This window comes from Mirounga angustirostris, unplaced genomic scaffold, assembly GCF_029215605.1.
Source record: "Mirounga angustirostris isolate CCGP_5_RB_7025 unplaced genomic scaffold, mMirAng1.0.hap1 SCAF_4, whole genome shotgun sequence".
Lineage (NCBI taxonomy): Eukaryota > Metazoa > Chordata > Mammalia > Carnivora > Phocidae > Mirounga > Mirounga angustirostris.
In genome coordinates this window covers 169,320,564-169,337,708 of record NW_026991712.1, presented here as the reverse complement: position 1 = coordinate 169,337,708, position 17,145 = coordinate 169,320,564, and the positions used below count along the sequence as shown (strand labels likewise).

At 37.6% G+C, this 17,145-nt stretch overlaps 1 protein-coding gene across 10 annotated transcripts in view; it reads right to left on the bottom strand.

Moving 5' to 3' along the window:
- The window catches only part of EYA3 (EYA transcriptional coactivator and phosphatase 3), a 108,823-nt gene that overhangs the window by 38,298 nt on the left and 53,380 nt on the right, over positions 1-17,145 (bottom strand). For 8 of the 10 annotated variants that reach the window (XM_045898314.3, XM_064589680.1, XM_064589677.1 and 5 more), the window contains 3 exons: positions 12,779-12,845; positions 10,129-10,265; positions 3,795-3,932 (listed from right to left, as the gene is read on the bottom strand). In XM_045898314.3, the coding sequence (XP_045754270.1) occupies positions 3,795-3,932; positions 10,129-10,265; positions 12,779-12,845 (342 nt within the window). Of the gene's footprint in view, positions 1-3,794; positions 3,933-10,128; positions 10,266-12,778; positions 12,846-16,597; positions 16,733-17,145 lie in introns of those variants that run through there. The other 2 variants (XM_054513038.2, XM_045898317.3) reach the window with 2 other exon arrangements.

The following is a 17,145-nucleotide window of genomic DNA, read 5'->3' as shown; positions in this document are numbered from 1 at the left end:
TTTTTTAGGCTCTTGTAATCATCATTGAACCCAAGCTAAACTCACCTAAAAATGTACACACATCACTGTATACCTTACCCTACACATAACTATGACTAAAAAGTCACACATCTCAAAAAAGTACTTATCATTCTGCACATATATATACACATATATGTCTCAACAAATAATATTCAACTGCAGATTTAAAAAACAAAAGCAGCAGCAATAAAGTTGCAACAAAAAGTACAAACTTAGAGGATCAAATAAAACTCAAGTGTTCAATCCTATTGATATATATCTGAAGACTATTAGCTCTCCAAATGCCATGGCATGGCCAAATGTTTTTGGATAGTCTCCACTCCTGTTCTGACAATGGAGCTGTGAAATAACAGAAAGACAAAGATTCTGAGAACCATGCCCCGCTAGAGGTCCAATTAATAAATATGAAAAGGGGAGACTCAGTAGTTTCCTCATAGGTGTGTTGTGAAGAACCAGGCCCCACTAGAGGTCCAAAAAATACCGTCAACATATATAGACAGCTTTAATCAGAAGACGGTGGTTATAGAACTGTGAGAGGCACAGATGAATTAAATGACACTGTCCCAAAGCCAGAGGGCTGACCTAAGGGTCAATGGTACATAAAAGTTGGCACAAGATTTACTTTCTACCCATGTCTAATTTTATACATGTCTCTCTCTACCACCCTTGTTTACCTGGCTTTCAAGTTATTCAAAATAAAGATGAGCTCTTTCTCACTTGAGCACCTTTGCAATGTTTCTCGCTCTGCCTGGATTGTTCTCCCTGGCCTGTCCTTCTTGCCCTCCCAGCATGATGGCTCCTCCTCAGCATGTCTACTTCTTCAGAGGTACTCTCTTTGACCCCTCTATTAAAACTAACTCCTTCGGGCGCCTGAGTGGCTCAGTCAGTTAAGCTCTTGATTCTGGCTCAGGTCATGATCTCAGGGTCGTGCCATCAAGCCCCGCATCCAGCTCCACACTCAGCATACAGCCTGCTTAAAATTCTCTCTTTCCATCTCCCTCTGCCCCTCCCCACCACCCCCCATTTGCATGCTAATTAAAAAAATAATAATAAAATAAAACTCCTTGTTTTCCCAATCACAGCAATCTATTCTTTTTTTCTTTCAGAGAACTTTTCAAAATCTATTTAATTATTTACTTGTTTGTTTTCTGTTTCCTCCACTCGTCTGTAAGCTCCACAAAGGCAGAATCTTGCTATCTTATTCGTTATCTTTAATATCTAGCAAAAAACCTGACACAGAGTAGGTGATGCTCAATAAATACTTGTGGGATTCATGTCTATCCTGTAGAAATGTATATTCCTGTATAACTTGTGGGATTCATGTATAGTATGTCAAGGTCATCAAAAACAAGAAAATCCTGAAAAACTGCATAGTCAAGAGGAACCTAAGTAGACATGACAATTAATGAAATGTGGTATCCTGAATGGGATCCTGGAACAAAAATGGACTTAGGTAATAATAATGTACCAATATGGGTTCATTAGTTGTAATATACGTTCCATTCTAATATAATATGTCAATAATAGGGAAAATTATATGCAAGATTGGGGGATATATAACTCTCTGTACCATCCTCTCAATTTTTCTGTAAATCTAAAATTAATCTAAAAACTAAAGTTAAACAACAGAACAAAACAAAACTCCTGGTGAATGAAAGACTATCAAAAAAGACTATCATGTGCTACCAACAATATTAGAGTGCAAACACATTCATTAAAAGTCAAGACTGAGTTAAAATTAATTTTGAAATTTCTAAAATTAATTTCACCACTTGAATATTAACCATTTAAGCCATCTCAACTGAGGAAAATAATCAGAGACTGGGCCACATAGTTATACCCTAGGAAAAGACTAATATAAAGAAGCCAGGGGGCACCTGGGTGGCTCAGTCGGTTAAGCCGCTGCCTTCGGCTCGGGTCATGATCCCGGGGTCCTGGGATCGAGCCCCACATCAGGCTCCCTGCTCAGCGGGGAGCCTGCTTCTCCCTCTGCCTCTGCCTGCCTCTCTGCCTACTTGTTCTCTCTCTCTCTCTGTCAAATAAATAAATAAATAAATAAATAAATAAATAAATAAGCCAGATCTACTTAACCAAAGGGTTTTCATGAGCATTGTTGTATAAACTGAAGAAAGGGTTTTGATCACAGTTGATCAAGCCAGAAGTATAATTCTTTTTAGGTTGAAATCATACATTTTAGAAGAAACTGCAGTATGTTGACACACATTACATTAGCTTCAGGTGTACAACATAGTGATCTGACAACTCTATAGACAACTCTGTATGTTGTTAATTGTAGAATGCTTTGGGGTATAATGAGGAGACACTGCTATTCTGACCACTTTTCAAAAATTGATAGAATTCTTCTTGTTTTTATTCTGTGGAAGGACTGGATAGTTACACAGGGGGAACAGAGCAGCCCTGGATAGCTAACAGTCACTATCCATGCTAAGTGAAATTAAAGGTGGGAGTGAGGAGAGTGATATTGATAGCAGACAACCCAGGTAATTTGACTCTGCCAATTCTCGTATTTCATTTTAGCCAATTGTTTCAACTTGTATTCTACCATTTTTTTCTTCAGAATAAAGGCAAAAATTAATAACTTGATGGTTACCTTCTGCCTTAAATTCTACCCTCTGCCAAAGTTCTAATGAACAACAAAATGGGCCAAGAGGTTAACCAGAAAAAGGGAGGAAAAATAAACTTAGTTATCTGTCAGTAGAGGTTATCACTTATGGGAGAGTTGATATTGACATCATGATTTCAATACTGAAAATGATAAATATTGCACTCATGCTCTGAGGTCAGACCGCCCAGCTTACATCCTGACTTAATTATTTACTAACTGGTAAATGGATCAAGTAGAAGTAGTTCTTAATCATTTAAATGAAAACAAAACTGAGTAGCAAAATATTTTATTTAATATAATCTACATAAAAACACTTTTTCATCACCAAAGTTCATATCTTACTAGTACCTCAGACCAGTTTTTGCTGTCCCATACTCACTCCTCTAGCACCCATTTTAAAAGGAATAAAATTTTAAAGCTGGGAGAACTCAGGAGAAAGGAGGCGGATGAGAAGCCAGGTACATGGACATTAATTTCCAATCTGGAGCAATGATGAATTGCCTGTGTTAGATTTGGAAGGGCGGGGAATTAATTCCATCGTGCCTTCTGAGTTTTTCTGTCTTCATTCCTAACAGTCCTGTCATAATTCTAACCTTTTAGAAGAATAACTCAGAAAGGCAAAGATGTTCAGAGTTCAAGCTTTAAGGCAATGCTTTTTATCATGAAATAGAAACAAGACTAAACTTTTTGAGAAAGAAAAATGCTCTCACCAAGAAGCAGCAAGTGGGGGTGGAGGTATGACAACACGGTAGTAAACAAGCAGCACACAGCTCACTTCTGCCCTATGTGGACTTCATATAGAAGAAGTCAGCAAAGTTCTACCCCATGGAGTCTTCTGCTCATTTATAGGACAAAATGCCACTGAGAACAGACTAAAACAAAATCAGACAGGTTTTCTGGACACCAACATGCAAAAGGGAAGGCTTCAACTCTATGAAGCAGTTCACAGTTAAAAGGCTAAACTACTTACAAACCACAGTCCTGGGTTCTGGTTTGCCTAACACAAAAAGCATGCACAAGTGCAAATCTCACCCCCTTCTATTTTACAGGACAGAGCTCCTGTATTACCCAATTTGTTTGGAGATACAGATAGGCTGAAAACAACAAAAACAACAATAATAAAACACACACAACCATGCCTATTTACCTTGAATGGGATAAGAATAATGTGCTGGGCTTGGCTGGCTTGTGGTTAACCCTGTAGTGCAGGTAAGAACACTGTGTTGACTTGGAGATGGAGTCTGAATTAAACCACTTTCAGGTTTCATACCTGGCCACAATGCACCTGAATCAGATAAATTGGACCAATTACAAACAATACACTGGGACTGAGGAGCACGGTTATGCTTTCAAATATCAGCCAGTAGGTTGAAAACCTAAAGCTTAGAACAAAAGTAAATTTGCTTGTAAGAGAAAATTACTGATTCTCCCACTCACAATATACCACAAGCAAATACAATTTCAAAGACTGGGGAGTGGGGCCACAGAAACAAAAATCTTGTCAAAAACCCCAATAATGATATATATATAAGTTCATTTCAATGGTTGAGGGAGACTGACCAGGGTTCAGAAAAAAAAGCTACTGACACCCAACTGGAGTATTTATTGTAGATAGTGCCTGATGATCATGTACAGTGATAAATCATTTATCCATTGTCAAGGTGGGAGACATTCCACATAAGTTTAAAATTCACTTACCCATTAAACAAGCACCAAATCTTTCTAAAATGTATTAATTAAGTACTTTTCTGCTTTCTTAAGCTGGTTATTTTGTTACCTGTTTCTTCTGATTAGGAAAGACATACTTGCTTATTTTTATAAATTAAAAACATTACAGAAATATATAACTTAGAAAAAATAAAGTCATATATAATCCCAGCATCCAGACTTAAGCACTATTAACAGTTTGCAGAAGTCACTTAGATTTCTTCTATGTATTTACTAATCTTTTTTCTTTTTAATAAAAATGGGATGTTATACATACTGTTCATAATTTGCTTTTCCACATAATACCTGTGAAAGACATCTTTCCAAGTCAGAACATATAAATCTCTCATACTGATAAATATCATAGCTGTTCACTTTTATTTTATTTTTATCACAATGCTCCTGAATGACAATCTTTCTAAAATATATTTATATCCTTTCCTGCCTTCTTTGCAGGGAGGAAATAGTGAACACACCTTTAGATTTTCTCAGAATTATTGTCACAAAGATTAATAGTGTGCTGTGCCATATATATTACAGAGACACCCCCAGAGGCTACTGGGATATGTAAAGACATTTGTTTAGTACTAAATAGAACTCAGTTATAGTTCTATATCATTTTGTTTTTTTTTCTCTGTGACTTGTCACTTGACAATCTCTTGCTTCTCACTTTATCTCCTTTTTCATTTGCAGTAAACTAAGAAACCATAAATGAAGCTTTGATTCTACATGACAGCCTAAGGATGTTCATTATGGTGAATAGTTTTAGTGACAATTTTGGCTATGCAAAAATCTATCTATAAAAAATCTTACTGTCTGGTTGTTCACTGTGTTCTGAACAGCTATGGCTGGTGGATCAGTGCAGTTGAAGCTAATAATTAGGTCCAAGAAGGTTCATCAATCACATTCCAGGTCAGAAATCAATACCAAGGTCAGCCACAGCTTCAAATTCAGTATTAACTCATTTCATTCACTTCTAATTTGATACTGAATTTATAGAAATATAATGCACTGATAATAGAGCCCTCTGCTTCACCAGGGCACTGAGATATCTAGATGCAACTCAGATCTGTAAAATTTGTTGATTAGTAAATGTAAGGGAAATGTGAAAATCTCAAATTGACATGGGATGTGGTAATCGCCTTGTTCCAAACTCAAAACACACACAAAAAAGTCATATTCTTTTCTCACCTATTAAACACATGAAATAACTTATTTGAGGAGAATGAAGAATACCATCATCTCTAGCATGCATTAGGAGGGTTGACCCCCATTCCATGCTTAGTTTATGATCATTAGCCACAGCTAAAGTCCTAACTAAACCTAAATTTCAACACTAAAAATATTGAAAGTGTTATTTTTTAAACATTTATGTGAAATTTGAATATCAGTGCCATGATTCTTCCTGGTTGAGTATCACATTTTTTAGCAAACAAATTGCCATTTCAATGTCACAATAACTTTCAGATTTATTGTAATCAGTGTGATTTTTTTTTCTAAATAGGTTTTGAATCTGAGGTGTTGGATCTGTGAACACATTCAGATTACACTGCACAAAAATATAATCTTATTAATGAGAATAGTATTACCTGTAAATGTTTTGCCACTCTCATTACTTTGTACATATTTAAGTTTCAAAATATAAAATGTCTATGAACTAGCCCTTCTTATAAGGTCAAAAACCAGGAAAAATGTCCAAGGCAAGTAGGGAAATGGCTACTTATGGTAGTTTTGAATGTTTTTGACCAGAAACATGAAGTTGATATTTAAAATACAATTATTTTACAGGGCGCCTGGGTGGCTCAGTTGGTTAAGCCACTGCCTTCGGCTCAGGCCATGATCCTGGAGTCCCGGGATCGAGTCCCACATCAGGCTCCCTGCTCAGCGGGGAGTCTGCTCCTCCCTCTGACCCTCCTCCCTCTCATGCTCTGTCTCTCATTCTCTCTCTCTCAAATAAATAAATTTAAAAAAAAAAGAAAAAAAAAAAAAATAAAAATAAAATACAATTATTTTACAAAGAATAGAAGAATAAAAGGCCATATGAATACCACCTCCGGCATCATGGTAGCCTTGCTCTGAAAGCATATAAGTATCTTCCTTTAAAAGCGCCCTTCCCACAATTCCAAGTCACAGGCAGCATGACCAAATGATCTGACTGTAGAGCAATACTGCCCATAGTGAAGATGAAACCAAATCCTAGTTTCCCGACTCCTAATCCACTGCTCTTTTCCTATAACTACCAAGCTTATCAAGTAATTTTAAGCACCAAGGGTCTGATGTGGAACAACAGCTGGCCTAACAATGGCAAATGAAGCCTGTCTCTGAGCACTTTCCTCTTACTGCCCCACACTGGGGTCTTATCACAAACTCTACCCAAGTTTCTCAGCACAAATACTTCACCTTTGGTTAGTCACTAACCAAACTAATCTGGAGCAGCTCAGTTTATAGTTATACATATCAGAGTAGTGGATCTTCAGAATACATATCAGAGTAGTGGATCTTCAGAGAAAAAGTAGTTTGGTTAGGAACTGAGGTACATGCCAATGCTCAGGAAAAAACATATGAAAGAACATCTTGGTTTGTTGATTCGATAGCTCACGGGGATGAGCTATTACAAATACAAAGTAATTTAATCTGAGTATTTTTCCTAATTATAAAGGGAGTAGATGTATGTTACAGAAAATGAAGAAAACATAGAAAGTAAAAGAAAAAAAATTGCATAGTCTCACTGCACAGAAAAAAAAATACAAGCAGTTCTTGCTTTTGTATGGGACTGTATTACCTGAAACCTGTGCATAATGCAACTATGTCCTTGCCTTACATGGTTCTGTCATAACTGAGATCAAATCTGTAGTGCCCGTACTGGAACATTCACATTTTTCTTCCAAATTATTCTTTATGTACATATTTTTAAAAAATATTAACTTGGAATATTATATTGCTTTCAGTTTTACATAATGCTTTTTTAATAAACTTTTCTCAAGATGCTCAATATTCTTTAAGAGTGTGAATTTATAAGAATATGATTTCTAAGTTTTCCATCTATAGATACATTGCAATTTAACACACACCTTTCAATTCAAAATGTAGCCTGCTTCCAATCTTTTGCTGTTATAAATAATGCTGTGATGAGTATCTTGGTTTGAAAATTTGTGGGTATCTCTAACTAGTTCCATAGGATAAATCCCTAGAAGTGAAATTGCTGGGGGAAATGGCATGAACATCCTTAAGGTTCTTAATAGTATTACCAAATCTCCATCTCACATTAGAGTTCTTTCAAAAGAAGCTGAACAGTGGCAGCTAAGGTAATCTTTTATGAGCTCCTAAAGATAAATGGGTGCCCCTTTCCTCCCACATGTTCACTGAGATCACTGGAAGTTAGCCCTCGAATTCTCTTTCTGCCATTCCACTACATTTCTATGGAGCTCTTAAAAAGAATATGACCACTATTCCTTTACTTTTACAGACTGCTCACAGTATAAGCCTCCTAGATTTCCTCTAGTCTCTTCTTCTTTCATCAAGAGGAGGAACATTTTTTAATTTCAAACTCAACTCTGAGACACAGACTAAACTTACGAGCAGTTCTGGAATTAAACAGACCCGGGTTCAATTCTAAACCCAGGCATTTCCTAATTGTATGACCTCAGGCTAGTCACTTGATCCTTCTAAGCCTGTTTCCTCATCTATAAAAAGGAATAATGCTACTGCTTACTCCCTAGGATTGTTCTAAGATTAAATAAGACAATAATGTAAAGTGTGAGGTATTTGTTCCCAGCATTCTGCATGGTATATAAAGCATTTCATAAACATTAGATATTATTATAATAAGATTTCCCAAAGCCCTGTTTACATCTGAAATAAAACAACAGACTAGTTAATCTAGTTTTAGTGCTAACAGGCAGCACTAAGATAAAATTGCCAAATCTTCACAAGAAGAAAGAAATAGTATTTTATACTTGAGTGAACACACTTTTAAAAAAACAACCATGTCTATAATTTCCTTAACAAAGTCTGAGAATATGCCACATCTATCATTCACATTACCCCAACCTAAGTCTCCCTCCAGTAAGCTTCATAGATTACTTAAGAGTCAGATTTAGCTGATTCTCTTTCTTTGAAATACCGATAGAAAAATTTATGAAACAAGTCGCCCTCACTCCCAAATATTAAACAAAACCAGATTAATGAAAGAGCCTGTTATTACCAATATTTCTTTACAATATAAACAGTTTCAAGTTTTTACCAAGGACCTATTATACAGAATTTTTTTTCTTTCTTTAATACAAGGGAAATGCAGTGATCATAGAAGATACCATAATATGCACATGTCACTATGTTAAGTATTCCATAATCTGAGATCAGAGATATAATAGAGTTTTATTAAATACTGAACAGCAGGAATGACCAACAGTTCAACAATGTCATAAATGGCTCTGGGCTTGCTAATAATGAATTTCAATCAAAACAGAAGGTAAAAAACTGATATAAAAATACTTACTTTATACTTGCTAGCTTTTACTAGTCAGCTGTTGAAAAATTAGCTTTAACATATGCAAAAAGATGTAAGCACAAACATATTCACAGAGAGTTCCATTTCCAAAAGGACTGCTCAGTCTTGGCTGGTTAAATATATAACAAACTTAAGATTTTAGTATACGGGGCTGATACTGATGGGGAAACAAGAGCATTTCTGTTTGTCTTCTTCCATGAAGTTATCAACTACCACTATCATTAATACATAACCTCCCATTTTTGTTTCTAGTAGTTATCAGGAGCCAAGGCATGCTAACAAGCCTAGAACTAAGAAAGCTGTCACTAGCATAAAGGACTAGCCAAATGGGTCAGGTAAAGCAGGAATGTAGAAACCAAAAGCAGGCAACACTAATACATCCAGAATCTGTGGCAATCTGTTTAGAAGATCTGATTTCCAGCTAGTTTCAGTAAAGGCTACAGAGATACAATTTTATTAACATGCTACATATGTGAAAATAATACAGTATTCTCTCAATTTTCTAACACTGGTTCTAGGAAACCAGGAAAGGGACAATAAAGCACACTGCATATATCTATCATCTTACACACACAGAGATAAATCAGCACAGATATTAAGTGCTCAGAGTCTCAAACTGACTTCTGGTAAATCAATCTAATTCACAGTTCATGTCCAACATACCTAAAACCACAGAACAAACAAAGCACAAGATAAGGCTATATAAAATTGGGGATTCTCCTCATTCTAAGATGACTTGTTGGTTCAGCAGAGCAACAACTGATCAGTTTAGGGCAGAGGGAGGAAAAGAGGGAGAAATTGACCAAAAAAAAGGAGAGTACACTATAAGGCATACTCTATCTGGATATTTAGATTACCGAGTTTTAACAGGAAAATGAATCACCTCAAAATATATTTATTATGCTTATCTAACCATGGTAACATGTTTTATATAAAGAAATAGTAATTCTTCAAAGAGTTTCCCAAACACTTAAAGATTCCAAGCTTTACAGTCAAGATTTAGTACCTTGGAAATGACTAAATTTTGGCAGATACACAAATGAGTATTGAAAGTTATGATTTTATTTAACATGCAGCAAACATACTGTTGGAAAGTTACACACCCAACTGCTATCAAACTTGTAACTGAGTAGGTACTCTGTAAAGAACCACCCATCATCTTTCAGCTTCCTGATTAGGCATACTTGATTTTTGGGGAAAGATCGAAGTTTCTGGGGGATAAAAATCAACACTCTTAGAAACTGCTTATAATAGAATGCCTTACCAAAAGGAGGTAGTCCATATGTTTGGGTTGCCTGAGGATAGACAGCATAGGGTTGAGACTGCTGTAGTGTCTGGTACGGAGTCTGCCCAGGGTAAGCAGTTTCCGACACAGGAACTGAGAGGATATGTGCATAAGGTCTAGAAAAGTTCAAGAAAATAAAAACTTTCATGTGTGATTTATTTTTAATGAAAAATAGAGGAAATAGTTAATACCACTAAAAGCAAAATATCAGCAATGAGGAGACTAACCTTCCACATAAAATGTCTCTTACTATATGGTCAGAAGGTAGAACTAATTTTTCCTTTCCAGATTCTACTCTCACCTAAGAAACATCTTTATGGGAAATTTAGTAATCCCAAATATCCTCCCAAGGTCCAATTACTATGCTACAACCATCTGTGATATACTACATGCAAACTTGTAGATAAACTTGTTTATCTACATGTAGAATGAACGCCTAATGTAACAGAAAACTGGACAGATTGGGACTCAACAATTGGTTCTTATTCTCTACCCAGCCCTCTGGGCCAAACAAGTTCTAAGAGGGAGAGTAGGACTTGAGAGAGGGTTAGGCTGGTAGAGAAAAGGCAAGCGACCACTACACATCAAAGAACAGGGAGTAGGGGTGGGCCGCAATATCCCCAGATCAAGCCTACAAAACAGGAGCCAGATAACTAATAAAACCTGAGAAGTCCCAGACAGGACTCAGAATCTTCCCACTGATGTTTAAGCCAGAATATACTGCCATGAGTTGTAGCCAACCACACCGGGTTTAGCTAGGGAATTTGAATTCAGCAGTAAAACTTCTGGGACTTTAGCTAGATGACCTGGTCATTTCATCCATGCAATAAAATGGTCCCACACTTTGTGCACTGAATTTTTAGATACCAGTTATTTTATTTGGTATTATGCTGCACTTACAATGCAAGCATTTTGTGTACCACATAAATCTGAACAATAAAAATATTCGGAGAAAGGAATGTTTCAGAAGGGGAAAACATTTTTTTTTCAGCTTTGGGGGAAAGGAAAATGAAGTAAGGCTATAAAGAAGCAGTATGTGAGCTGAGCAAATAAGACGTGCAGAAATGGGAAAGAAAGGGTGTTCAAGGAAAAGAGAAAAACTCTGGCAAAGGCAAAGAGGAAGGCAAACAAGGGCTTAAGTCTATAAGGAGCATAGATTATATTAAAGGCCATATATAAAGTGAAGGGGAGTAGCAAAAGAAGGAAAGATAGCAAAGACCTCGAATACCAGGCTGAGTTCAGACCAATCTGAAACAATTGGGAGTCACTGAAATTGCTGAGCAAAGAGTGACAAGATCAGAGCTGTTCTTGAATAAAGATTAGTTTGACACTGCTTTGTAAAATGGGTTAGAAGGGGGAGAAACTTGAAGTAGAGTTAAAAAAAAGCTATAATGCAATGGTTCACGTAAGTGCTAAAGATGTCTGAATTAAGATAGAATGCATAGCTAATAAGGTGTCCTGAACGCAACAGGTATGTAAATTATTTTTTGAATAGGCAGATGAATTTGAATGCACCTCCATCTTCACATCTGTTCTTCTTAGCTAGATCTGAACCAAGAAACAGCTCAGGCTATAGCTGTTAATCAAGTCACATGGGAATAATTTAAAATCTTTGTGACGTCAAATGGACTGATCTCCAGATATGTTAAAGATCATAATATCCTTTTTTCCTGTAGTGTCTTTATAGCTCTAAGTATTTTCTTATTTCCTTCATAATGATCTCAAGAGAATAGGTTCAGTCATTTCACAGAAGAAAATCATATGAAAACGACTGGTCCCAATGCTATTAGTGTTAAATACCAGATTAGAATTTGGAGAACTCATTGAATTGACCTTTTAGTTATTTGTTAACTGATGAAAAATTCAAAAGGTATAAACAAGCACAAAAAGGAAAAAAAATGCCAGTTTTCTTTTTATAAACAGTCCCATAGGTATCAGTCACCTCTGTTACCAATTCCTTTATGTGTTCTGCCTATGTAAGCACCTGGGAATACATCCAACTTCAATAAACACACTCACACATATCTATCAACGTATGTGCAGGCTTACTCTTTATCAACGCCCATTTGGTAGTCTGGCATACACCCAGTTCTGTACCTGCTCATCTTGGAGATGATTAGCTTGTGGATCTTAAATGCTGATCTTACCTGCTGAAGGCCCAAAACGTTGCCTCTTAGTGACTTCAACCCGCTAAGCCTAATTTCAAGCCTAATTCTACTTTGAGGACATTCCTAAAGCAAGAAACTGAACATAGATTAGGCTGAGAAGTCCCACTAGGAGGCTGGCTTGTGCTGTGTTTATTGATCTAGCAAGGTAGAGGAAAGAGAGAATGATCAGAGGTCAATCACTGATATGCTTTGATCACGAACAGTATTTTTCATTTTCAGTGGCCATTCATTTACAGCAAACTCCTGGGTAACAGTGATCTATTCCAGGCAACCATCTACTTTTTAAAAGCATGTTACAAAGACTCTACATTTAGAGGGAATAAAAAAAGTGGAGTAGGGTCAGAAAACATGAGAGGTGAAATGAAGTTAAATGTCCACTTAATAAGTTAAATATCAAATTAAATTTTTAAATGAACCTAGAGAAAAGGCATACAGATTTTTGAAATAATTATTGAACTTACTTTGCAGAATACATTTGTGAGGTATAATCATTGGATGAGCGAGGGATGTAATCGGTGCATGTCATAACTGAAAGAAAGATATCATCAGGTAAAAAGTTAGAACATTTCAAAAATGAAATGAGAAAATTGCATATCTCACTGTAGAGTCTTTCAAACTAAGTAACAGATTACAACTTGGACATGAGAAATTTAGAACGACTAAGCAGTAGAAAATCCCTCTCTTACAGTAATGGGTTTAGAGACTTTTGGAGACAGTAAAAGAAGCCAGAATATGGGGGTTATGGGAAAGAGCTGAAGGTTAGTACCAGTTGATCTCTATCTTTATCCATCACTGATCTAAAGCCACAGATGAAGTAACTTCCTAAGCTTTCACTGTGCTCACAGGCAAACTTAAAAGCAAGATCCATATCTAAGAAACCACATTATACTTCTTCAGCTTATTCATTCTCTGGGTGCTTCCACTCATGTGAGTAAAAAGCCCTAAGAATGACTTGCAGGAAGACAGATTTGGGGGGGGTGGGGAGTACTCCATTTTATTAGAAAATTGTTGCTACTGCTGTGTATAAAAGATGCAAGTATGCTTCCATACCACTATTTTTTCAGCTTTGTGGTGAAGGCTTTCAAGTTTGGCAAAGCAAAGACAGATCTGAGGAACTGATGTGATGCTCTGATGAACCATCAAGTAGAGACTTTCATAGCTAGTGTCCTCTTGACTATGACTTCATCTAAAATAGCTGCTGTGAAGGCTTAATTAACCCTCATGATTTCATCTGTAAATATTCAACTCAAGTCTGACAGGTAGCAGAATCCTATTCACTAGGCACTATTTCAGTCCATGCTGTAGACAGAGTTACATCAGAAAGAACTTGTACCAGACCCCTGAACTGTCCAAGTACTTCGTACTTCAACATCTGAAAAGAAGGCTGTTCTACTATTAATAAGGATTAAGAGTAAACCAACTAACTTTATGTCTAGCCGGGTTTCCTGAGTGTCTGAACTAAAAAGGGAACTCTGGTCAAGAGCACACGAGGGGCCAATTCATGGCCAACAGTAAGGCAAATTGACATCTTGTCCACTGCCATTGTTCAAGGTCTTTAAAAATAATTACTGGAAATTTGTTAGACCACATTCATCCATAATAATTTTGACAAAAATGAAAGAGATCTCAATTAGTCTAAAGTTCTTCACATCCATCACAGAGAACATAACTTCATTTGAATACTGCATGATGGTTCCTTCCCTGCTGACAACTACTTTCAAAAACCCAAACCCTTTTCCTCCTCTGATTTAATTCTAGAAGAGATTGACAAAACATCCTGGGAGATTTAGGCTGATATTTACTTCTTTAAAGAATGAACGAGGCTTTATCTTTGCAGTACTTAGGAACCGTGAAAGGATTATAAACAGTCAAGGCATAATCTGCTATATTAGAACAGCAGCAGTGGAGATGAGGTGCAACCTTGAAATACATTCTGAAGGTAAAACAGGACATTCTGACGGATCTGTATGTAAGGAATGAGGAAAACAGGGGAATATGGGATAATTTCTATGTTTTCGGCTTGAGCAACTGGAGGGACAGTGAAACCACTTCCTAAGATGGGGCAGTTTGGGAAAAGAAGAGATTTGAGGGGGGCTAAAGGAATAAAAAGCTTTCCCACATTTTTAAAAAAGATTTTATTTATTTATTTGTCAGAGAGAGCGAGCGAGCACAAGCAGGGGGAGTAGCAGGCAGAGGGAGAGAGAGAAGCAGGCTCCCCGCTGAGCAAGGAGCCTGATGTGGGACGTGATCCCAGGACCCTGGGATCATGACCTGAGCTGAAGGCAGACGCTTAACCAACTGAGCCACCCAGGTGTCCCAAAAGCTTTCCCACATTTTTTTTTTTTTTAAAGATTTTATTTATTTGACAGAGAAAGACACAGCGAGAGAGGGAACACAAGCAGGGGGAGTGGGAGAGGGAGAAGCAGGCTCCCCGCAGAGCAGGGAGCCCGATGCGGGACTCGATCCCAGGACTCTGGGATCATGACCTGAGCTGAAGGCAGTCGCTTAACCAACTGAGCCACCCAGGCGCCCCGCTTTCCCACATTTTAAGTATGACTTTCCCTTCAGATATCTAAGTTGTGATGCCAAATAGGCAGTTGGATATACAAACGAAATCAGGGGAGAAGTCAAACTGGAAATATAAATTTGGAATTCATCAGCAACGTATACAATATTTAAAGTAATGTAGTGGATGAGAGGATGCAGAAAGAGAAAAGAATGCTGGACTAGAAATAAATCCTGAGGCCCAACATTCAGAATTCAGGCAGAGGAATAAGGACCAACAAAAGAGAAAGGTGGGAGGAAAAGTGGTGAGAGGCAGAATATGAGAAGAAACATCCACTAGATGTTCCACTACTCTCAGAATAACTGCAAGTTAACTAATGACCTTGAGAGGAGCAATTTCATTGTGAAGAGTGGTGAGAAATTTGAGGGGCTGAAGAATGAATGGGAGGCAAGAAAACAAGAAAGGGCAACTCTTTCCAGAAGTTCCAATGGGTCATGGAACAAAGAAAAGGTCTATAACTAGTGGGGAACATGGAGCCAAAGGAGGATTTTGTTTGTGTTTTAAAATGGCAGATACAGGTGCCTGGGTGGCTCAACTGGTTAAGCGACTGCCTTTGGCTCAGGTCATGATCCCAGAATCCCGGGATCGAGTCCCGTGTTGGGCTCCCTGCTCAGCGGGGAGTCTGCTTCTCCCTCTGACCCTACCCCCTGTTGTGCTCTCTCTCTCTCAAATAAATAAAATCTTTAAAAAACAAACAAACAAACAAATAAATAAAATGGCAGATACTCCTCTGCGCTTACGTGGATCCTCAAAAGCCTTCCCTGTTCTTGTGGTGGAAGGAGGTTGGACCACAGGATTGCAGGCAAAAGAACCCCAACAATGAGGAATAGACGCTATTCCTGCATCACCACAAGCCAAAGAACAATCTAGTTAAAATTCTTAAAGGACCTTATACAATTTGCCCCAAGCTCTTATTGTGAGAAAACTGAAATCATTGCGACGATGAAGAATGGGGATCAAACATGTCTAAACCTAGATTCGGCAGATGTGAAAGAACTGATTCAAGAGTGGGAAAAATAGGTCAGCCAAAAGAAAAAGCAAAAGAAAGGAAATGATATCAAAAAAGCAAGAAAGTTTTAAAAGTTAAAAAATCTCAACATCCTCGGGCGCCTGGGTGGCTCAGATGGTTAAGCATCTGCCTTCGGCTCAGGTCATGATTCCAGGGTCCTGGGATCGAGGCCCACATCGGGCTCCTGGCTCAGCAGGGAGCCTGCTTCTCCTTCTCCTTCTGCCTCTCTCCCTGCTCATGCTCTCTCTCTCTGTATCTCTGTGTCTCAAATGAATAAATAAAATCTTAAAAAAAAAAAAAAAAAGACACTCATTTAAAAAAAAAACAAAAACTCAACATCCTCATCAAAAGACCACATAAGCAGCCACTTTACCAACAAGTGTTTTGTGTTAAAAAGGTTCTTTTTAATTATACTGAAATAATTGCAAAAGGGGATGGTGTCTTAATACATAAGCTTTTTTTTTTGACTAGAAAAGTTTAAGCATTGTTGTGAACTTGTAAGTAAAGCTAGAAAGTTGCTTTTAAAATCCAAATGTTAATAAAAAAAAAAATGGCAGGTACTGTGTCATGTCTCTTTACTGACAGGAAGGATTAAGAAGAGAAGAAGAATGTGATGATGCAGGTGCAGTCTTAGTTACAACAATACCAAAGTCCTTGGGGAAGGTAAGAAAGGGTTAGCTATAGAGCCCAAATAAAAGGTCTTACTGTTGACAGGAGCAAGAATACTATTGCCGGGGCACCTGGGTGGTTCAGTTGTTAAGCGTCTGCCTTCGGCTCAGGTCATGATCTCAGGGTCCTGGGATAGAGCCCCACGTCAGGCTCCCTGCTCAGCGGGAGGCCTGCTTCTCCCTCTTCCACTCGCCCTGCTTGTGTTCCTGCTCTCACTATGCCTCTCTCTGTCATATAAATAAAAAAAATCTTAAAAAAAAAAAAATACTATTTCCGTCCTGGTAAGAATGAAGCAAGAAAACATGGGTACAAACACAGGTAGGCTTAATGATTTGGTGGTGGTGGTGGGAGGATAAGGAGGTTTCTTGTCTGACAACTTCTATTTGCAATAGAGCCATTGGTTAAGAATGAGGAAAGGTAAGTGAGGATATAGGTACTTGGAGTGGAAAGTAAGTGCTGTGAAATATCAAAAGGTAAAATTCATTAGGGAAATGTAGTAGGATTTCCAAGCATGCTGGGTGCCCAGTTGAGGCCTTGTGAGTAGTAAGTCAGCTAGGTATATAATTTATCCAATAATGTTTAGC